Source organism: Poecilia formosa, unplaced genomic scaffold (genome assembly GCF_000485575.1).
Source record: "Poecilia formosa unplaced genomic scaffold, Poecilia_formosa-5.1.2 Scaffold65, whole genome shotgun sequence".
Classification (NCBI taxonomy): domain Eukaryota; kingdom Metazoa; phylum Chordata; class Actinopteri; order Cyprinodontiformes; family Poeciliidae; genus Poecilia; species Poecilia formosa.
The window spans coordinates 1,020,507-1,044,303 of record NW_006800004.1 but is presented as its reverse complement, the minus strand read 5'-3'; the positions used below and the strand labels follow the sequence as shown (position 1 = coordinate 1,044,303).

Genomic DNA, 23,797 nt, shown 5'->3' with positions numbered 1-23,797 from the left:
TCAACCAATTGTCAAAAACTGAATTTGTCTATATTTTACAACTACGATGCATGCCATTAAATTTGCATTAATTCAATTATATTTTTCTATATAACAAGATGTTAATTGGATGTTTTGTGTCTTCTAAAGGACCTTGTCATGACATTTGTTTAAACCGAGTTCATCTATGAAGGTTCATCATCAGCTACCAGTTACACCTTACCACCATTTTCTAGAGTTATTTCACTCCACCCTGAATTCTCTGCACTGTAAAGCAGTGCAAAGATGCTGTGAGGAAGCCACAGTCAGGTTAAAAAACATTTAGAATATCTGCACCTTTGCTAAAGGCCAATTTTAACTTTGACACATTTACAGTGAGACATAGAATTACATTTAATAACCTCAATAAAAATTCCAAAATCTGTCACTGCAGCCTCTCTGATATTTGTGGCTGATGAGAATAATAAAACCAATTGTGAGCATAAATAGCGCCGTCCTATAAACCACAATGCCATAATGTCAAATTATGAAGGGCGTACAATTAAAATAAAACATATTCCAAGGTCCACTTTAAGGTCAACACCTAACTGCAGCGTTATTCATGTCTCATTGTCATTTATCTTGTGAAGTTTCATTGTCAATCTGTTTATTGCCTTCTGGACAGAAGGCAACATACATCGCCTTTCAAAGCACATGCATAGACAACATTAGTATTCAATGTATTAAAGAAAGAGCAGCTAAACATTAAAAATAAAATTAAAAAAATAAATCTTATTAAAAATAAAATGTTTATATTACTTTGTTGAACAAAGAAGTGAAAGAGAAGAGAAACTGGGGAGCAGAGATGTGGGGATGCAGAGGGACAGAGTGATGAAGGAACAGACATGGGGGCTACAGGCAGGTATCATAATCATTTCTCTCTCAGGTTATAATCTTTCCATTAGTCTCAGATGAGGAGGCATAACCACTCAATCTAGGCTTTAATGGGACAATGCTTATATGCTTAGACAGAGCCAGTGAACCTGAGGCTTAGAGTGATTGCCTTAGTGACAAAATGAATGAGACTTGGAGCTGGAGCTACGTGAGGATCGTCCGCTCGCCTACAGTGCTTTAAATCTCAGATCATGGTCCGTAGATGATCGATAATCCTCGCTTTACAGATTTTATTTTGTCCCGGCGATGAAGAATGAATTCTCCACAGTGCATATTCTACTGACTATATCTAGTTGTGACTCTGCTTAGGAGAAACTCCAGTACTTTCAGGATACTTCTTGATGGAAGTAACATTTAATTTTGTTTACTCTGGATTTGCATGATGCCAGCATGCAGGCTACAGGCATCAAAGTCTATTTTTTTTCAGCCTTGTTCAAGGGCCATTTTAATATTCAAGGACAGTCTTTGCGAGCTCTTAGAGTGTGACTGAATAAGCCTATTTTTGCTCACAGGGCCTGAGAGCTTGTTCAGCATGTTAACTGCTGAATGTTTGGCAATGGAAATGTGGGCTGGGTTCATTTAAGACTAAAGCACTGCTTACTTAAAACGGAGAAAGTTGCATATGCAGACATATGTAAATTAGTCTATGCAAAACATACAGAGAGCCACTATCTAAAGTTCAAATGTGCTTGCAACAACAAACCAACTCATCTTCAAATCAGTACACACATTACTTATACGCCTTTAGTATTTCAGTCTTCCCTGTTCTGACTGTTCCACATGGTCTATGTCTTATAGACTTAAAAAGAAACTTAATTCATTTTTTAACAGAGTTATTTGCATGGTCTGTAATTAATTGATTCCCATTAATCACATTTTAGTCAAAAACTATATATTGATAAAAAAGCAGCATTCTCAAAAACCCATTTTACTCCTAAATGGTTGAAAAACAAACAGACACATGAGCTCAAAAAAGATAATTTTTGGTTGTTCTACAACCATCATAGTCTATGCTGCTGCTACATGTTTAGCATTGAGTTTCTCTTTAGACTTGAATAGCTTTGCTGATAGACTAACTCCTTTTAGCTCAACTTCAACACAATAGTCTTTACCAGTGTCCAATCAGATCATCTTTGAAGCAGAAATAAATATTTCAAAGCAGCCCCAGCATACCATGAGAAGTGACCTCGTCATCCACAGATGTTGTGGATGTAACTTGTGCGTCAGAGATGTCTAAAAGGAAAAAAAATAACTATGAATGGCATTAAAATCTATGCAGTTCATCAATTGAAATGTATGCCCCTATATAGATGTGTTATAAGAAAAAAATACCATAATGTAGTGGTGATGATGGGCCCAAATGCAGCAAGGCAGATACACCGACTAGATGTTGGCATTTTAATAGGAAAAGTGAACAAAAACTTATAAAAAAACACACAGGGAGCCAGAGTAGAATGAAAAACAGATCACAGGGTACAAAAACCAGCAGGGTGAAACAGGGAAGTAGTGGGATAAATGGAAGGAATCATTAAGAAGGGATTAGAGAGAGGTGAATAAATACTGGGAGTATGAAAACTGGAACAATAGACCAGACTGATTGACTAACAGGTAGCAGAAGTGAGAGAGAGAGAGAGAGAACATGGGAACAGGGGAACTAAGAAAATGAATAAGAGTAATCTATAACTAGACACAAGGAATAAATAAACTAGAATCACTGAGAAAAGACTGAACAGTGAAATAGAAACAAGATGATGTAATCAATATAAGGAAGCAAGGAACACAATAACAATGGAACTGGGATAAAATAATCAATATCCCAAAACAACCACAACAGGGGTTATTTTGGGATATTACATTATCTCAAACCAGTCTTCCCTTTCTTCTCGGTCCTAAAAAAATGGCTTTTCTGTCCAAACAGAACCTGACCACTGAATATTTTCAACAATTCTAAATAAACAACAGAGAAGGTTGTGGGTGCAAATCCCAGTTAATCTGCAATACTCAGACCAGCCTGTTAGGACACAACCATACCGCATTCAAGTCAACTTAAACCAGAGTCTACCTTCCTGTGATGCTGAGTTTAAACTTCAGCAACTTCTCTTCACCATTTCTACAGGTTTAAATGCATTGACTGACTGCCATGTTATTGCACAGGGGAACCTAACAGAACAGTATGGAGTGAATGTTACTACAATCGCCAACAGTGCACCAGAGTTCTTCAGCTAAAATCATGAACAGCGTAAGTTCAAAGAGTCCAGTTTCATCCAGAGAGAATTTCGGCCGCTTTTGTAGGTGTATTTAAAAAAGTGAATGTTTTTCTCCAGAAGGTCTTTTAGCTCCAATTATTAACATCAAATTACAGCATGACAGTTTGAGCAGGTGTGCTCGCTCCAGGATCCCAGCTTTGTGCATCAAGGCTCTAATTCTTGTGCACCGAGTGGAACTGAGCCATTATTAACTAAATCTGTTTCTCTTATTATAATGAGGGCAATATGGCCACCAGAAAAAAGGAGAAAATGTGTAAAAGTGGAGAAAAGTAATCAAACCCAGCTCTATTCTGGAATTGGTTGAAAAGTACCAGAGCCCTTTGCAACTGGAAGAATTACTTCTTGAACTCAATATATTATTATAGCAACAGTGCACACGTGTAAAGTCAAATATGTTTTCATATTATTACTATTTTTTTTACATCTGCTTTAGTCTCACCACTATTTTTACATCATATGTTACCTTTAAGTTTGTTTTGAACATCCAACACAATGTCCAGAGGGTAGAAAGGCAGCACAGGGTCACTGACCAGGCGCAGAATGGCTTCGGCTGTCATCTGCAGAAACAGTCACAAAATAAAACAAGTCAAGTTAGTGTACTTTATTAATTCATCATTTCATATTAGCAACAAAAATCAGTCATTTAAAATCCACAAGATCATTGCGGTCTACAGACCAAGGATCAACTCTTGGTCAAGCATGTTTTCTGTCTTGTGCATACCCCAAAACATCCTGTCTTTCTGTAGTCCCCAGTTCACCCCCCCAAGTCTGGAAACTGTTCTGTTCTGCAAAGCTCTAAACACCAAGGTCAGTCTGACTTCTGGTCTCCATCCACAAATAAAGACACATAAATTGAAAACTTGAATCCGCCTTACGCTGCCTCACCTCTAGTCCTTCCAACTGGAGTCAGTTCCTCTCCTGGGTAGAATATGCACATGATTCTCACATCTCCTCAGCCGCTGGTCTTTTCCTGTTTGAGGTCTCTTTAGGTTATCAGTCTCCTCTTTCCCCTCTGATGACTGAGAAGCCACACTCTTAGAATCTGTAAGTAACTTCAAATACCCAGGGAGACTTCTTCCTTGTTTTGTTGTGGCCTGTCACATTTGTCTGCTTAGTTCTGACCTTCAGTTCCTGTTCTGAGGGATTGCTGGATGGGTAATACTTCATCTCTACTAATCAGACCATGATTTCATGTATTGCCCTTCTAGACAAACCAGCTTCTTGTAAACTGAAAAACTGACATCTCCATCAGTGGTTCACATGTGTATAAACTTAAATCAGAAAATTCCTTGCAGGTGCTGAACTATTTCTACGAATGAAGAGTGGCAAAAATCTGAGACAAAAATGATCCCATATTACAAATGTGATCTCAGTCAGGCAAAACTCAGACAATTATCCCTGACAGTCCATGTTTGAGTTGATTTATCTAAATATTACTGCTTAATATGCCTCAGTCCTTGTTATAACCAGCCATATTATAATATGCCATATTTCCCTCTACTGCTGACCTATTGACTGCTGGGATTTGATCCATCACCCAACAACTCTAACAGAGCCAAATGGCAAGAGGAAATAGTCAAACCATTTTTGATTGATTCTGGCTTCTGTATGCCGATTGCTTATGGATGCCTAGTTAACATTTCAAAGCTGGCCAAAAATACTTTTCTCACATCCCTGAAAATGTCCAATGTTCCCAGCAACTATGTCTAATGGCCTCTTATTGTATTTGTGCAAAAAGCCTTGTGATTCTTCTTCTGCCAAAATCATACACTAAATTCTTTCTGTGTAGAAGCATACAACTCAAAATGCAACGTGTAAAATTTAGTAACTTTCAATTTTATTTTCCGTTAACCCCCATAACTTCCAAAATAAAGAAAAATCCAAAGTTATGGCGTCCATCCGTCCGTCCGTCCGTCCGTCCGTCCGTCCGTCCGTCCGTCCGTCGCCTCTCTTTTCAAACACTTGAGAGCCTGGGGATATCTCTTTATGTTTACAAGCTGGCTGTTTCCTTCCTCTAGGATCTGCCATATTGTTATGTTTATACCAAAGCTGTAAAATCCAGCTGTAAAATTGCTGCAGAACTTCTTTTATCCCTATTTGTTGGCTCTCCTCTGTCACAGACACAACACATATTCAGCCAGCAATATGCACTGGAAGCGGTATAACATCAAAATATACGTCCACTGTGATAACAAGAACAAGAGACATCATGTCCACTCTTACGCCTGCAGCTCTGTTTGTTTTACAGCCTCCCAGTTATCTGCCAGTGGATTCTGATTGGTGTTTATCAGGATGGAAACAAGCATCTAGATCATGTTAGGTCTAGTCTTTTGTCATTTTGACAGATTCAAGTTCAGTTGAAATTGTAAGAATCTGTGTAACATTAGTTTTTTTTTATCAATAAAATGGCATCTGTGTTATAAGAGAAAATTGGGTTCTAGTGCAAGAAAACATTTACTTGTGGCAAATTGAAAATGGGACTCATTTTATTCAACAACGGCTTTCTTCATGTGTCTCTCGTATAAAAGGAGAAATTTGTTGAGTGCACAACTAATAGCTACCATACCGACATATTTTTCCACCTGAGCTATGCAGCTCCTCCAGAGCAACCACAGCGCTTATTTCAAGTGGTATGAACTTGAAGGCATTGATTACACAGTATTCTGATACCAAATGCATTCTTTTTCCTTGCCTTTCCACTGATAACGTTGAATTACTCATTGAATAATTTCAAACACAACCTCATGTGGAACTTTAACTGCCTGGCCTCCATTTTTAGAGCCTGATAAATGGGGATAAAGAGATTTAAAAATACACCGCTATCTCCACTACAGATCAGTTATACTGGCTTTCCTGCCTCTGTGATTTGTGGGTGCTCATTTATTCTGCTAACTGTAACCAGCTGCACCTATATAACTCTCGTTTGCAAGTATTTTGAAAAGAGCTTACAGTGTACAGATCTGCTCTGCACCCCTCTGCGCTGTTGTCACTGCCACCGAAATCAATCTGGTGGAGGGGTGGGGGGGATTATCGCATTGATTTGAAGCCAGTGAGTAATACTACTGCAGAAAGCATTCATCAAAAGCCTGTAATGTGGGGGGACAGAAAAGGCCGTTGATTTCTTATTTATGGCCTTATTTCTGGATCATCTCTTTCGAAGGCAGAGGCAAGGGAGGAGAGCAACGCAGAGACAGGAGATAATGACAGGAGAAGAAAAGCAGAACCGGGGCTGTGACAAAACAGAAAGCAGAAGAATGTCCAAGCTGAAGAAATGTGACAGTCGGTGGGGTGTGGAAATATAACAAACTAACCCCAACATCTATTCTAACACCAGCTGTTTTTGTCTCTTATTATTTCATCTGGAATGCACTTACCATCTGACATATAATGAATTGATGTGTCATTTGCAGTGAAGGAAATTGGTTTTATCCATTTCTAAAAGCAGCTTTATAGGTGATAACCTGGTTTAACTGAATGGCATTGGAACAGGGTCACTGCAGAGTACTGCATGAGCGCCTTAGTAAGGCTTTGTCCTGCAAGGTCAGAAGCAAAAATCTAAATACACAAAAGGAGATGTGAATTTCTGTGAACACTTCTGGCTTATTTCGTGTTTCAAATTTTAAAAAGATTTTAAAGTCAGTAGCTGTTTCTCAGCACATCAATTAAAGTGGCATTATTATGTGTTTTTCAGGAAGTATTTTGCCATTTTCTAGCATAATCAAGTAAATGCTACATGTATTAAATATGACTTTAAATAAATTTGACTTTGTAATTGAAAACCTTGAAATCAGGCCTCTTGAAAAATTCTAGCTCACAACCTCTCTTCTATTAACCCTTTAACAATGTTTTTATCGGTGTTGCACTGAGAAGTATAGTGACCTCAGCAGTTGCACAGTTCCACCAGGTGGTTGTTAATTGCTGCTATCTAGTCTGAAGGAGCTGAGTAGAGGAGTCACTAGGGAGGGCTGCTCTGTGAGGCAGAAGCTTGGAAACTGCAAGTTTACAAGTTTGAATGCAGCTCCTGGATTGAAAAAGTCAACCACTAGCACCTCAATAGTGGCCACTTTCAAAAATGTCAGTGAAAAAAAATCCATGGATGATGAGTTTTTTTCCACAAAAAAATCTGTGAATAGGTGAATTCATTAACACTGAACCACAAGTAGGTGGTAATGTATACTTTGACATGTTATTTTCTGTCTGCGTGTGTGATGAAGAATCCAGAAGCATGCAAAGAGGAAGGAAAACAAGTGAACACAAGGAGACAAGCAGCAAACAACAGAAACACAGGCATGGAGACTCCACCGAGGAGTGGAAGAACTGGGTGATTACTGGAAATGGGATCAGGGACGACTTATTTTGGACAAACAGCTGACAGCAAATAGAGAGTCAAAATGAGACAATGTGGGACAAGTTTTACTGTTAAATGAAGAGCTTAGTGTTTGTTGGTTGGACGGACAAGGACAGAGATGACCTGTCAGAGCAATCTGACTTTATGTCATTAATGAAGAATGTACATGAATAACATCCTATAAACTATATTAGATGACCTGCTAGTTAATACAAAGCCTTCTATTGATCACATTATGGTAATTCATTCATTATTTCGATCTTAGAGGAAGAACAGCTGCAGTATGGATACATGGTAGAAGTGGACACCACTGACCACCACTGATGAATCTTGACAGGCTGTCTGTGGTGTATCTGGGCTAATGTGTCATTTGAAGTGGACAGATTACACAAAGCAACTGATGTAGGCTGACTGGAGGAAATCACTGAAGAAAATGAACACAGGGATCAGGGGACAATAATCCCTCAACATGAACTCAAGAATCCACAAAACCAACACAGAATCTAAAAGATAAAGTGTCTAAAGTGACATTGTTATCACCACCTACTGTATGCATATTATATAAATACACACCCACGCACACACGCGCACACGCACACACACATACACACACACACACACACACACACACACACACACAAGAACTGTAGTCATTTAACATTTAGAAGGCACTGGATGTGTGGAGTAACAGGCTATTTGGTTAAAGTTAGTACAGGTCTCTAAATCTCTTCACATAATGGTTTCTTCATTGTTTTTTCTATTCAAAAACCCTTTATGGCGTTAAATTATTGACTAAATAGACATATGAGCTCAACAACAAAGATATTTGTTTTTAATCTGTTCTTTAGATTCTTCAACCATCAGATTGGTGGAAAGTTTCTTTCTAGCCTTTCAGCTTTCAGAGTTTCAGTTTCATTCATGGCCTGTAGACGCTGACATTAGCATTGGGGACGTCTGTGCTGACGCTACATGTTTAGCATTGAGATGATATTTGAGGCTTGAAAAGCTTTGCTGATAGTCTAACTCCTTCTAGCACAACTGTATCACAACAGTAGTGTTTTCAGTCTGTTTGTGTTTAAAGCAGAAATTAACCCCCAGTGGACAATTTAGAGTTTTGTGAAACAAAACTCTAAATTGTTATCATCCACCCATAAATCTGATTTATGGGCGTACCATATAAAGGTTCTAGTTTGGGACTTTATTTATTTATTTATTTTTTTTTTTTTTACAAAAAAATCTTATTCACATTTTTAATATGTTAAAGGTTATGTTATTAATTAATCAAAAGTGTTGTGTTAGCGTTCTGGCCCTAGTTAATACTTAAAATACTGGCTTGGCAGCTAAGGCAATAATGATATTTTAATCTGTTGGCAAGAAATTAAACATTTTTTTTCTCTAAATCTTTTCTGTTGCAACTGTTGAAGGTTCATTGTTTCAAACAGGAAGATGATCATTTAGAAAGTCATAAAGGAGCAACTCTTAGAAGGCCTCTCAGTTCATTCCTCTTCAGCAGACACGCTCATGTCTCCTTCAGCTCCGTCGTTGACATCATTGCCTCTGTTTTGATATTGCCGCCAGCAAACCTCTACTGGCTCAGCAGGCCATGAAAAACTGTATAAAACAGTCCGATTCTATTTCTTTTTCTTTATACTTCTACTCAAAATGCCACGCTAACAGGAACTATTTGAGACAAACTGAAATTGAAAAATGACATCTACCTTTCAAGGGAGCTGACAGTTGTTTGGGGGCATACTTGAATCTAATGTCAGGGCAATTGGGAAGCAAAACCACCACAATAAAACCCATTTGATTGTTATATATGAGCTCTTAAGAAAGTGGTATTTATTTAAATGACAGAAATGCAAAATGAGGCTTATTTTTCAACAGAGCAGTGATCTACTTGAACACCATTAACTCTGGCTTTCACCGGTTTGACCTGTTAAAATTCAGCAAACTGTCAAAGAATCCAGTCAGCCAGTCCACAAGTTCCTCCAGATACCAGTTTAAGACAGTCTGATGAAATCTTGGAAAGGCAGGCCAACTCTGACACACCATTGATGTCCAAAGAATCTACTGCCGATGAGTTTGATTTAGGTACTCAGGAAACTGCCAGAAATGTTTTCTCACTTCTACCGTTTGTACCTCTCAGGTTGGACACCATGATCACCTGACTCACAGTGTGATGTTCCTCCTTTCTGCTGCCCAAACAGCTCTGACCCGCAGAGATCTTTTGGGCTGAGATTGGGGAAATTCAAATGAAGACCTCAAAGTCTTTGTTGTCATCACAAAACCATCCCAGGATGATATATTTTTATTTGTGGCAGGGTCCATAACCCTGCCAAATATTGACCATTAAAAATTAAACCCAAGATTATTCACACCCCTGGAAGGCTTACGTTTTAAGAATCTTTTAATTCAGCCCCATCAGTAACTTTCCTCTGATGGATGTCTAATCCAGGACATCCATACTCTAAATTTCCCCAAGATCAATGGACATCTGGACATCTAAATGTCTTAAATTCAGATGGGAGAAACTCGACTGCTTGTGGTCCATAATAAAATAGCAAATAATAATTGGTACATAACCTGTATTTTGATGAGTCCCTTGGACTCGAAAGCGCTTCATACTACATTCACCAATTCACACACACATTTATACACTGATGGTGGCAAGCTACTGGATAGTAGCCACAACTGCCCTGGGCAGACTGACAGAGGCGAGGCTGCCAGGCCCTGACACCACCGGCCCATCTGACCACCACCAGCAGGGGGTCTGTGTTTTGCCTCTTTTTTAATTTTTACTGACATTATTTGGATATATTTATTTCTTCTTTTTTTTTTTGCATTGTTCTACTGTCTGGTTCAAGGAGGGAGAAAATCTTAATTAAATTAAATTCAAGTTGTTTATGCTGCAAAGTCTTTCTTCCGACTGGGAGTAATGGAAGGACGGAGAGGGGGCATACTTTGTATTTTCCAGGCACACAGTGTCATTTTATAGCACAACAAGTATCTATGTTATCTTCAGTTTTTCATAAAAAATGCTGTATCAAATATACAAGAAGAATATATGTAGAAGAAATTTGACTTTGCAATTTGATGACCTGGAGCTCATCACTAAAGGACTAGTGAAAATACCAGTGAAAAGCTGGAGCAATTATCACATTTTTTTTTAATTGGTACTTCTTTTAGATTGTTGCATTATCTTTTTAGAGATATCTGAGTCAGAAACAAACATCTTGCTTGAATAAAAAGCAATTCTACATCAGCCAGGGATATGAATAATTTTGGGCTTAACAAGTATTTACTTCCCCTGTTAGCGGTCAAACAGTTATGACTGACTAAAAATGTAAAAACGATAAACACGGCTGACCAGACAACACACTGGATGGTTGCTGCTTCCACCAGCAGAGGGCTCTGCTGCGACGTCCTGCCTCAACTTCCTCTCCCCTCTCCATCTCTCTCTCACACACACACACACACACACACACACACACACACACACACACACACACACACACTCACTAAGGCTGCACGTATCCTCAGTGACGCACAAGCACCACAGCCTCTCAGCCAACTCCTGTCCTATCCAGATTGGTAGCATCATTTACGAGGCTACTTTACATACTGTAAATAAATTCATGTCGACATCTAGAGTGGCAGCGCTGCCTTCCGAGCAGCGCCGCACACCCTCACCCACACATCCCCACAGGCACATGTACACAGATGAAGCTGGTGAGAAAATGAAATGATGAGGGTCAGATGGGTGGATGGAGTAGGCAGAATGGGTTGCAAGGATCATTTTCTCCTTTTCGTTCAGTGAAGTGGTAATTCTGTCCAGGTCTGCGATCTCGCTCGCTCGCTTGCCTGTTTTTTTCCCTCAGGGCTCGTGGAGAGATGGAGAGATTCTGGTCTCATTCAGAATGCCTGGGCAAAAATAGGCCTCATGAATAAACCATAAACTAAGTAGTTAAATTATGTAACAACAGCGCGTGGATAGATGCGGCATGGTAAAGTACAGTAGGAGGAATGATATTTAACTTCTAGGTTGACGCTGTGCTCCAGTACATAAACAAACATCACAGCGTTCATGTAGCGCCTCTGATCATATAAAGTCAGTCTGCAAGTAATATTCCCTGCCTCTGCAGCCAATGAGGTGAGCAGAGGGCAAAGACGAGATTTTCATGATGCATAGGAAACTTTGAAGGCTGCGAGACAAAAATGTACCGCTTGAGAAAACACACAGAACAGCCAGGACTGCTAACCCAGAGAGTGAAGGAACCGTCTAAAGAACTCAAAGGACAAATCCCATTTCACCCCCTGCTTTGCAGCCTCACCCAACACTCTGCATTCAATTCTAGGAGTTTTGGAGTATAGATTCTTTTAGAAACCTAGTGGGAAGATAAAGGTTAGCACCAACTCGTCCTTCAAACTGAGATTTAACCAAAGACATGTTTGTAAGCAAAAAGGGAAGAGGTTTGCAAACATCATAACAAGGGATACTCTGACCAGGTTATTTTGCTGCCGATTCTGATACGATCATCCATGAGGCCGATGTCTGCTGATCGCTGATCACTGCTGATTGCCTGGAATGGCTGTTCAGTTTTTGCTTTAGGTATAAATGATGCTACGTCTGGGGTGGGCAACTCCAGGGCTCGAGGGCCGGTCTCCTGCAACTTTTAGATGCGTTTCTACTTCAACACACCTGAGTCAAATAATGAGGTCATTAGCAGGACTCTGGAGAACCTGACTGCACTTAGGAGGTGATTCAGCTGTTGGATTCAAGTGTGTTGGACCAGGGAGACATCTAAGAGTTGCAGGACACTGGCCCTCGAGGAGCAGGATTGCTCACCCCTGTCTACATTATCTGGCAAAATGGAAAAATTATCTGGCAATAAATTAACATAAATTAGACATAATAGACATATTTTAATACATATCTAAAATCTTTTTTGCTTAGTTATATGCTGCAGCTTTAAGCAGATGTTCGGTGAGAGAGTTCACTGTCTGGTGGAGGTTGAGCGGCTCTACGTCTGTGAAATATTACTACCAGTAGCGCATAGTGGTGGTCCAAGAGCAAGAGGAGATCCCAGTGTCTTCCACCGCCAGCTCCAAGACTTGAATTATTTTTTGGGTTATTTGTTTAGCTTTCTGACCGTGATGCTAATCAGGGGGAGTGTTGGTAGTTGTGCACTGCTTTACCTGCTGTCTCACTGCTCTGGATGTCCTTTTTTTTTTTTCTGCGTTGAGCCTCGATGTAGCCAAACTCCGTCAAGTGCTTGTTTTTTAAATGCCATATTATATTCGTTGTGTTGATGCATTTTGACGTGCTTCACCTCCGAGGTCATTTTCCGCTGCAACACGCAAACGTCCCCATTCACTCTCAGAGCGTTATAGTTCCACACACATAATCTGTTGCCACGCACTTGAACTGTTGCGCGTTCACACTGCGCTTGCTCTGTTCACAAGTGAGGCAGGCAGCCTGCGAAATGAGATAAATGTGATCAGTTTCAGTGATCAGCGATCACTGATCATACTCTTTTTCATGGAAATCAGACGATTATGATCAGTGGCCGATTGATCGGCGCACCTCTAATCACGACTCTTTCCACTGGGGCCTTACTCAACGTGGCTCAACTCTATGAAGCTGTAAAGGTTTTCCACGGCCTACATCGATGGGGTTGGGACTGAACCCTGCTTGGCTAGGGAGGGGAGTCAATGACTGCATCCAACACTCTCCTGTACAACTCCAGTGTTTTTTTTTCTTGAATGCTACAAAAAGCCATAGACTGAGCAGAATGTTCAACATAGCTTCCAAATCAGAAGGTGAGCATAGACACGTTTTGTACAAAACCTCCTGAGGCAGCTTACCTGAAAAAGTCAAGGTATGCTGAAAATAGACAAAACTACAAAGACAGGAAATGGAGAGAGGACAAACTGACTAGCAACCATGATGTTCTATCTGTTTCTCTCCTGGAAAGCCACTCATCCATACAGATCAGCAATCAATCATATAATCAGATTGACAATAATCAATCAAAAACTGCTCTATGAAAAGATTCCACCAGCAGTTATCTGTGATGAGTTTTATCACCTAAGTGCATGCCGACTAAGCCTTTGTAACTGTTGCAATGCTGGATTTGACCTAACTTTGTAACTTAGCAACACTAATTTAGTACCTGAGAGGTATGCAGGCGAAGGTCATTGTCTCCAGACCCCTTGGTTTTAACAGCCGATTGCTTACAGACATTTGGAGAGTATTTAACTAAATGACACTTGCTACAGCTGAGAGTTTGAGCAAGAAAATGTGCTGTAACAGAAGAACGCTGAGGTTGTGTTTACATTGTTCATTTATTTTAGTCACTTTATTTTTTATTTTTTTGCCCTGTTTAACATGTTATTTCCTGCAAATTGTCACTAAGTAAATTTAAAACACTGTTAACCTGTAGTGGGTGAAACAGAACATCACAGTTCCAGCTGCAAGCAGCTACAAAACTGATTAACACTAATATCCAGATGCTTGTTGTGTGATTTTTACTCACTGTGTATTTCCAAGTACTATAACTACTAATCACATAATCAGCCTCATTTCCCAATCTCTCTAAGCTATATGATTTTAGAAATGATCAGTAAAACAGTTGTTAGCAAATCTGAAACTTAAACAATTAAGTCGTGCAGAGCATTCTTATTGTTCTGTTCCATTCTCATGAAATCAAGCAGAGTGGAGGAATTTGGCAGCTCCCAGTTCCAAACCCTACCACACCTTAGGTCCTGTGAAATCGATAATTTAAAACATCTGACCAATTGAGGGTTACTGCAAACAGGAATCTAACTAGAGAACAACAGAGGCATTTTGCACAAGTTGTCTTCTCCACATACTCTTCCTTTAGACATACGGCTACCTTACCAAGAGCAACTCAAAGACACCAGGAATAACATCTCTGGGTGTTAGAGCATAAATATTCAGAAAATATGCAACATATTATTAGATTTTGTGGGGAGTCAACAGAACTGGCCTCTGCTCATTCAGGGCCTGAGGGACTCTTAAAGTTAGCTACCACTGAGTAAACTTGGTTGGTATGAAGTTTACTTCATACCAACCATGACACCAACCATGTTTTCTTTTCTCTGTGAAAAGAAAACATGAGGTGGGACTCAGATTGCATAATTTCAGTCTTCCATATTTCACTGCTAACATGTAATGTTGGTATGAGGAAGTGGAGATGCATCTTTACATTTAAAAGACAGGCATCGCAGTGACAAAAAGGTCAACCCAGACAACCAGAGAGACGAGAATACAACATGGTGAGCTGGAGCTGAGCACAAACTCCGCTGGTGGCTCCACAGCTCTGGAGAAAATGAGCTCTCTGCCGCCTCAGGGGCAACAGCATATAACTATTCTGTGCCAGACAAGAGCTTTTTGATCAACAGCCACAGTTCAGCGTTTAAGTGTGTTAGCAACTTTATATGAAAATTGGTAATTAGATGTGTCAGTAAGAAGTTGTCTGGGTACTGCAGAAATAAAGATAAGGACTTTATACTGCTGACAGAATGCAGCTCCTGCTATCCTCAAACAACCTTGAAATGTAAACATTTTCTATTTTTGGATTGTATAACATGTTATTGAAAAGGTTTATCTGTTTTTTCTTTACAGCAAAAGAGTGGCTTTTAAAAAGCTTTTAAAATGAATCACCACAAATAACATTGCATAAAGCAACAATGGAAAATAAGATGAGCTTTAAATCAATTTGTCTTGAAGTCAAACTGACTTTAGATGAAGAAGGTTTTCTTCATGTCTTCAGATTGTCAAATAAAAGTTTACCAACATAATCTCATCTCTATCCAGACCAATCCATTGTTTCTCACAGAACCTATGTAACTGAGCAAGGTCTGTTGACTACAAACTTTCAATGGGATTATGATCAGGGTTTCGTGATCTCCAAAATAAAACATTGGATTTGTCCTTCAGATGTAATCAGAGGCATGCTTAGGGTTAATGTCCATCTGGAAGACCCATTTGTAACCAAGTTTTACTTTTCTCATTGACGTCTCCAGATGCTGCTTCCATATTTTTACATAATGTTTTTATGTTCGATCAATGTCACCAGCTTGGTTTTTTCAACCAAAGGTTATCATGTTCACAATTTTCTCATTGTTCACATCAACTACATAACTCCTTAAATGATTAGCTTATTCCTGCTCCCCCTCCCCCACTGCTGCTGCTCTTACAGTTTGTATACCTTTGCTTGTGCATGCTTTGTCTGCTGCATGTTCACTCTCAACATTCTCACAGATGTGCTCACAGACCAACTTAACATTAGTGGAGGAACTTTATGTTGCTTGCATGAATGAAATGTGTCACTATGGGATACAGCCCTCTGGCATCTTCCTCAGAAGTGTTTATCTCTTCTGTGGCGATCCTGATTGGCTGGTGATGGCGATGCACTGAGTGCCACAGTGCAGTTCTTCTCGCTTTCACCCCAGTATGAAGGGTTGTCTGGTGAGACATGTCACTCACCAGTACTTGTGTAACCGCAGTTACACAAGTAACCTAAATTTCTCATTCGTAGCATTCGTTTCAATGTCTCACTGTGGGATATGGAGACTATCGTATTGCCAGACAGCTTATCTCTAGCAATCCCCAGCACTTATCTGTGATTGCCCCATTCCAGCAAGTACCCAGAGTTTAAAACAGCTGAGGCCACACTTGAAATGAGAAGTCCAACTTCTAAAATAGAGCAAAAGTGAGTGGTGAAGAAAAACTCGTCACTTCACATATGCCTTGAATAGATACCCCTTTAAAAAGGGTCCAGGATGCAGCCAGGCCATGGGTGGAGTAGGCATGTGGGCCTACAGCTCCCTGAAAGACCTGGCTTCTATAGAACAGTCCAATCGCTCCCACAGCCCAGTGGGAGAGACGTTGCTTGGTGATGGGCTTCTCTCTGGAAGATTTTGTCCAGGACACAAAGAGCTGATCGTTTCTCTGGAAGCTACTAGTCCTGTCCAGATACGCCTACTTTGACAAAGCTTGTTCCGCTGCTGTCCTCTGGTGAGGAAAAAGGTGGTGGAGAAAAGGTTATGAGAATAATTACAGAAAATGAACCCTCCACCTTAGGCAAAAGCTGGGTTGGTGATGCAGCAGGACCCTGACATCCTCGGGACCAAACTTGGTCCAGGAGGGGTTCACAGCATGAACATCACTAACATGTTCAGCAGATGCCAACAACAGCAATCTCTTGAAGAACAGATGTTTTTGGTCGGCCTCTTCCAAAATCTCCCCAACAGGACATTGAAAAGACAAGTGTCCACTCTTCAAACACCTTCCACTTACAGTCATACAGGGACCTAGCAGATTTGGCCGCAGAACTCTGAATGGTGTTCATCACATTCTGAGGGAACCCTGCTGTGTCTACATTATAAAGCTCACAGGCCAGGACCATAGTTTTAGGTGCTCTGGGTATGGGTGAAACGCTGTTCCCTCTACCTCCGTCAATTGCTCCAAACTACAGGCAGACAGTTCTAAAACAGTGAAGAATATTGACATTGGATAATATTCTCCTGGAGTAATCAATCTCGATGGGCAAAATCCCAGACAGAGTACTAAAGGAATGTGAGAACTGAGTAAAATTCAGTAAGCAGGCTAATATTTTCACAAAACTGTATGTTTAAAGAATTAGTCTAAATACTCCAGAATGTAGACATGGTTATATACAGCCAGACTCATTCCAAAAACATAAAAGAACCATGAAAAGAATCTACAAAGCAGATGCTAACATTAGCTTCATAAGCTACTAATGGCTAGTTGCTATTTTCTCACTAAAAAGCTAAAAACAGTCACAAGTTTAAAAGAGGTGGGTGTTTCTTCCATGGTTATGTATCAGCTCAATAACTGCTTCCTTTTGTATTTCAAAATAAGAATTTGAAACATAAATAGGTCAGATATTCTTCAAACTTAACGAACTTTTTCCACAGGAAAAACAAGTGGTAGCCACTGGTGTTGATAGAAAATCTTAGCCTGCACTTGTGACCACTGCCAGGAGCAATATTTACAGACACACAACACACTGAGCTGCTTTCCCAAAAATATCTCTGCCTTGCTTCAATAAGCTTCAGCTTTAATAACAGATGGTCCCATCTGCTGTATTTGTATCCAGACACACTTCATGTGTTCTTGTGGCTCTACTTAAAAAAAATGTTCTGTCAGAGAAAAGCACTTCCAAGCACAAATAAGCACTGCAGTTAGGCTGCACCTTTTAGAACCACAAAGACGAAGAAGAAATAATGAGAACATTTTTATTTTCAGGTTTTCATAGATAATCACTATAATCTTTATGTTATGATATTGGACAAAAACACCCCAAAACTTTAATAATAGAAGGTAGATTTCTGTGCAGTTCTTAATGTTTTATTTTGCCACTGAATTCCATGAAGAAAAGGGGAAAAAAAAGGAAAGAAAAAAATGACAACAGCTCCACAGCTTCCATTCAGACTCAGCCCATGAGCTGCAGGACAATTTAGGGATGTACCAGAGAGTGATTTTGCTTCATCTTGGATTTTTTTTTCCCCCCATCAGCTCGAGGCCTTGTTAGATCATAGAGCGTGACATATTAGATAGAAGTGAAGGAGAGCCACCACACATGTTGCTAATGAATTCACACTTTGGTGACCATAAATGCTGGCGCCTGCTGTCTCTGCCTGGCACTGCATGACATATGTAGCCTGGAAGATTGATACTGCAATGGCAGCATGCAGCCATGTTCCTTACAAAGGCAGATGGTTGTATGTCTGTGTGTGTGGATGTGAGCATGTGTGTGTGGTTGTGTATGTTTTAAGCTTCAGGAAGGGTTCTTCTAAATTACAGTGGACCCCTGGTATTTGCTGGAGTTAGGGATCATAACTGTCTGAGAAAAGCTAAAATCTTACTTTCAAGTAATACGTTACTGTAATCTGATTACTTTTTTCAAACAATAAGAGATTGCGATTGCAAAAACGTCATTAAAAAAAAGCACATTACTTCCCCTCATACAGACTATGTTACGAAACCGTGATTTTGTTTGTGAGCATCTGATAATCATGTACGAGCGTGCTGCAGCTAACATGGTAACAGGCAGGGGTGGAGCAGCTGGACCGTTCAGCATTAAGGCTTGGTAAAGCTGACATTAGTTTGACCCAGTGACCAAACCATTAGCGTCCGCTCTACTCTGTGCTTGGGAAGAAAACTTATCTCCAGTAAAAAAAACTCCACTTCAAATCTGAGCAAGCAGTAAGCTGGGAAAAGCCCTGGAGCTCCCCCACGGCGCCACTGACTTCACTGCTGCAGCTAACATCTAATTCCACAAGGAAAACCTTTGACAGCCTCCTGCTAAACAGACGAAAGCAGATTTTGTAAACTCATTATTGCTCCTCTCTCCACTTCACCAACTGTTAACATATGTAAATGCTATTAATTCAGAAATAAATGCTAAATGGTTGACTGTAGTTAGAACCTGCTTTGTGCTGCTTTCAGCTCCAGGCTCAGAGACTGCTGTGTGCGCACATTTCATCAGGTTATAGTACAACCTGAGCTTCGTCGTTTTTAGGGTTCTCAGTAACGAAAAAAAAAGTTGCTTTTGCTCCTTTGCTTTAAACTTTACTGTGCAACAATGAAACCCAGCCACTGATGCACTCACAGAAGCATGGAACTGCAAAAAAGTTTTAATAGTTGCAGCCAGATATTGATAATTTTAGAATTGCACACCAAAGCTGAAAGCTTAAATAAACACATGAATAATTAATTGTTGCAACACATTTCCTTTTCATTCAGGGGGAACACTTAAGAGTTGCTATGGTGTTTTTGCCAGATAAATATCCCACGTGGCCACCGTTGCTGCCGTTGGCATTAGACATTCAGAAAATTCTGATCTAAATATAGCCACAGTCAAAACAAATACCTTCATGTTCAATGGTAACGAACGTTTTTTCGTTTGGTGCTCTGTATTCTTGCTCATTATGGAACCACAACTTTACTTCACTTAAGAACCTTTGATTAGGAAACCAAGAACAGGAAGTAATGAAGGGTTAGTGTGTGCACGCGCGTGTGTGTTGTACTTTAAACTGGTTATGGTAAAGTGTATTTTCACAACATCAGGATAAGATTAGTGTTGCTGTCTTCATTTGCGTCAGTGATTGTGTGATGTAAGTAGTAGTTTTGTAGCTGTGGAGTTCCATTCGTTGGCAGTGTGAACAAGTGAAGTAAATTGCACTCATCATTTATATATTAAACAGGGAAGGAGCAGCAGACAGTAACAAATGCTTTCATGCATCTTCAGTGTTTTAGCATTTGTGTTAAGGTGTTTGTTTTGTGGCACACAACACCCTACTCATGCTTCATACCCAGCCTGCACCACTCTTACATCAGTAACACTTTAACCCAGTTCCATTTACCTCGCTCTTTGGTTACCGTGGTAACTCCCTGAGTGTTATAATACAACTCAATTTTTTTACACAGAAAAAAAAAATCAATACAATTACAAAGAATAACAGTTTTTGAAGACCTGATTAAATAAAACATGAAGGAAGTGCAGAAAAAAAACTAGTATTTTTCTTTTTCATATGGTAGAAAAAAGATAAAAACACATTTTAGTTCTACATCTTAAGTATCAGGACATAAAATAAATGAGTAAAAAAAGAAAATCCTCCCACCAATTTGTGAACACTAACCTGCAAAGAGTGGCAGGGTGGTAGTACTCAAAATTTATTTTTTTAACTGCTTCTGTTTTCTGTTTGTCTTGTTTTGCATAAGGTCAGGTAAAATTAATTCAAACACTGGATATTATTTTTACTTAGTCATTTTTTTATGCAGATGTGTGTTGGTTTTGAACTTTTATGCTTAACATCTGACATGTGGGGCACAGAATGAACATTTTATAAAGAAAACAACAACAACAACAAAAAACACATTCTAAAGTTCAAAGTACATTTATGCAAACATAAAGTCTGTTTGATCCACTGGAGCCCTCTCAGGTCCAAGGTTGGATCGTCTTTGTGAAGTTTTCTAAAGTTTAAAGTAACAAAAGTGACACCAAAATCCAGAGTTTGTTTTTTTTTGTTTTCTCTTCTGTGTTTTGTGGAATACCCTAAAACACTGTATTCCACATCTTCTAATAAATGATTTGACCAGGCTCCTCCAACTGCAGCCAGGTTTTCTTTCTACTTCACAACTTTATACCATTTTGTGTTATTCTTCCACATTAAATTCCAATGAAATATATTCACGTTTGTGGTTGTAATATTATGAAAAGTAAAAGTTAAAGGAGTATGAATACTTTTGCAAGCCACTGTATTTTGACAATGAAGGTCACATGTGTCACATGAAAATGATATTTCTACCAGTTTAGGTTGAGCCCTTGGAGCAGGTGGTGAATATCTGCTCTGTCCTCCAGTAAAGTGTTCAGACTTGAAGCCCACTTCAGTTTTCAACTCAGCTGATTCCATAATACTTTTCTATTGCATAATCACAAGAGAAAATGTGATTATGAGATCAGAACATTATTCCATTATTGCACAATGGAAGTTTATTTTCTTTTAGAACATATCAACAAATTCAACATTCTGTGATGACCTTCTTGGATGCCCTTGAGAGAGCATGTTATGAAGTATTTTATTCCCATGGAAACGTTCTCATTTTGTCCTTTACAAACATGAGCTTCAATGTTTTTTAATAAGGGTTTCATGTGTCTAGCACAAAGTAGTGGATAATTGTGAACCTGAAGGAAAATGGTCACTTTATTTTCAAAATTTATTGGGGAAAAATCTGGAACATGGCAGCAGAGATGGGCAAAGCAGCTGAAAACTAAAAGAAGCACTTTTGCAAGTAGAACTAAAACAGTTATCAAAAATGGCTCAAGTCAGAGTAAAAGAGTATTTGAAAAATAGATTTCACTGAATCTGAAAAGTCAGAAACAGTCAGAAACATAGAGGAATGCAGCACCCTTGAAATTGGAATTTTGGGACAAAACCACAGAAACTTCAACTGATCCAGCAGATCGAAACAAAAACAAGTGATGGTGAAAAAGAATGTAAGTGAACTGCCAAAGATTTTTAACAGAATTGAAGAGCAAGCTGACACGACCTGTTCTCCTGCAGTGCTGTCATAACCCTGCAGAGCAGGTTCACTGCACCAGCATTTATATGAGCCTTCTACCAGGGATCATTTTTGGTGAATTCTGAACCAACATACGCCTCAAATATAAAATCCACACAGCTTGCTCAACTCGCGCACACACAGTGCAAACCTGCAAAAGCCAGACTGAACTCAGTTTTTACCCAGAATGCCCTGCGCTTTAGCCTGTTTTATTTTAAGGTCTCCGGTCCACTGGGCATAAACTCATCACACCAGAGTTCATGTCAGTTAGACAGGTTTTTAGTTGGACCAGAGGGTTTTGATCTGATTCCGAGTGATTACAGAGTCACACCTCCCCAAATGAACCAGACATTCCAGGTAAACAAAGTAGAGTTGGATTAAAGTGGACCAACCAGGCACTGCTTCTCTAACTAATGCTCACCTTGCCCACCCTGTCTGTTTAATATTTTGCTTTTCTCTCTGCATAAAATCCAAATAAAAGGCATTGACGTTTATGGTTGTTACGTGACACAATCTGAAAAAGGTTCTTCGGGGAATAACACCTCTAAAGGCAGTGTATCAGTTTCTGCAATCAGGTCAGTGGATGTTAAAAAAGAAACTAGAGGAGAGGAGTTGGGCAGAAATCAAACAGAAACTAGATGAAGGGAAAGATGAGTATGGGAGGAGGAACGACAAGAGAAAATGTGATTATGAGATCGGAACAAAAGGATGAGGTGAAGAGAAAGATAAAGGAAAGTAAAAGTAAAAAAAAAAGGAATTAAAAAAAAAATCAGGAGATGGGGAAGAGAAGCACTATTAAAAGGATAAAATGCTCTTTGTGCTCCTGGGAAACATATGGTTCTCTTGCTAACTCAAAGAGCCGTGCAGATCCATTTGAAGTACGCACTGAAAGAGGAAGTGTGGCATACAGAAAGGTTTTGGTACACTGTCCCAGATTGAAGTAAGGAGAACACAGACAGCAAAAACCCTCCATGTGTCCCTGGTGGATCATTTGTTCTACATAATTCTTGGCATCAACTCTTGTCACAGACAAACACGTTGCTTTCTGCACAAACCAGCTCACTGAATCAGAAGTGGCAACTAACTGACAATGTGTGGGTGCACTGCTGAATAACTTGAGATTCACTGCATAAGAAATGGAAACCGGGGTATTTGAAGTGACCTAAATAAATACTGATTATCATTAAAAGATGTAATCATTAAGAATCAGGAAACACCTGCAGGCCACATAGAGAACCAAACCCAACCCCAGCATGGCAGGTTCTGAGCAATTATGATAGCTTGACACCTCCACAAAATCCCAGATGTTAAAATGGTTTAGTCGTCCCAACAAAGCTCTCAGCATGAGAATGTGATGTGTGAGGAGGGCCTATCAATAGGATGTTGTGTCCAGATCGGAGGCAAATTCCCAGAAACACCCCAAAGCCTGGAAGCAAAGTGCAGCAGGACTTGCTGGAAACCTCGTCTCATTTGGGAAGCTGGCACCAACAGTGTGTTGTCCTGCAGATGTCTACACAGTCTGGTTTGGCCAAAATGTAAGAAACAGACCCATCATCTCATTACTCCATTATGTGTTGATGACAAACATAGTAATATGCTAACATTATGTGTTGACGCTGTGACTAAATCCACCAACACCATCACTCTGTGGTCCACGTCAAGTAAGGACATAAAATATTGGTCAGAGACACGCAGGACAAACAGTCATGCACACACAAACACAAACACACATTTTCTCACCTATGGGTAATCTAGAGAAATCAATCAATGTTTCATTTATTTTGGTTCAAAAGTAACTCTAACCAGGTGGGTCTTTAGTCTACATTTAAAGGAACTCATGTTTCAGCTATTTTACAGTTTTCTGGAAGTTTGTTCCAGATTTGTGATGCATAGAAGCTGAATGCTGTTTCTTCATGTTTGGTTCTGGTTCTGGATGCAGAACAGAACCAGAAGACCTGAGAGGTCTGGAAGGTTGATACAATAACAGCAGACCTTTATTGTGGCGCGAAGCCGTTCAGTGATTTAGCAACTATAAACAGTATTTCAAAGTCCATTCTCCGAGCTCCAGGAACTGTAGAACTAGGTTATCTGCTCTAACTAACTTCCTGGTTTTGGTCAGAACTCCAGCAGCAGCGTTCTGGATCAGCTGCA

At 39.7% G+C, this 23,797-nt stretch overlaps 1 protein-coding gene across 2 annotated transcripts in view; it reads right to left on the bottom strand.

Annotated features, from left to right (window-relative positions):
- The window catches only part of naaladl2 (N-acetylated alpha-linked acidic dipeptidase like 2), a 393,728-nt gene that overhangs the window by 24,560 nt on the left and 345,371 nt on the right, over positions 1-23,797 (bottom strand). For both annotated transcript variants that reach the window (XM_016672733.1, XM_016672734.1), the window contains one exon: positions 3,643-3,736. In XM_016672733.1, coding sequence (XP_016528219.1) covers positions 3,643-3,736 — 94 coding nt within the window. The remainder of the gene's footprint in view (positions 1-3,642; positions 3,737-23,797) is intronic.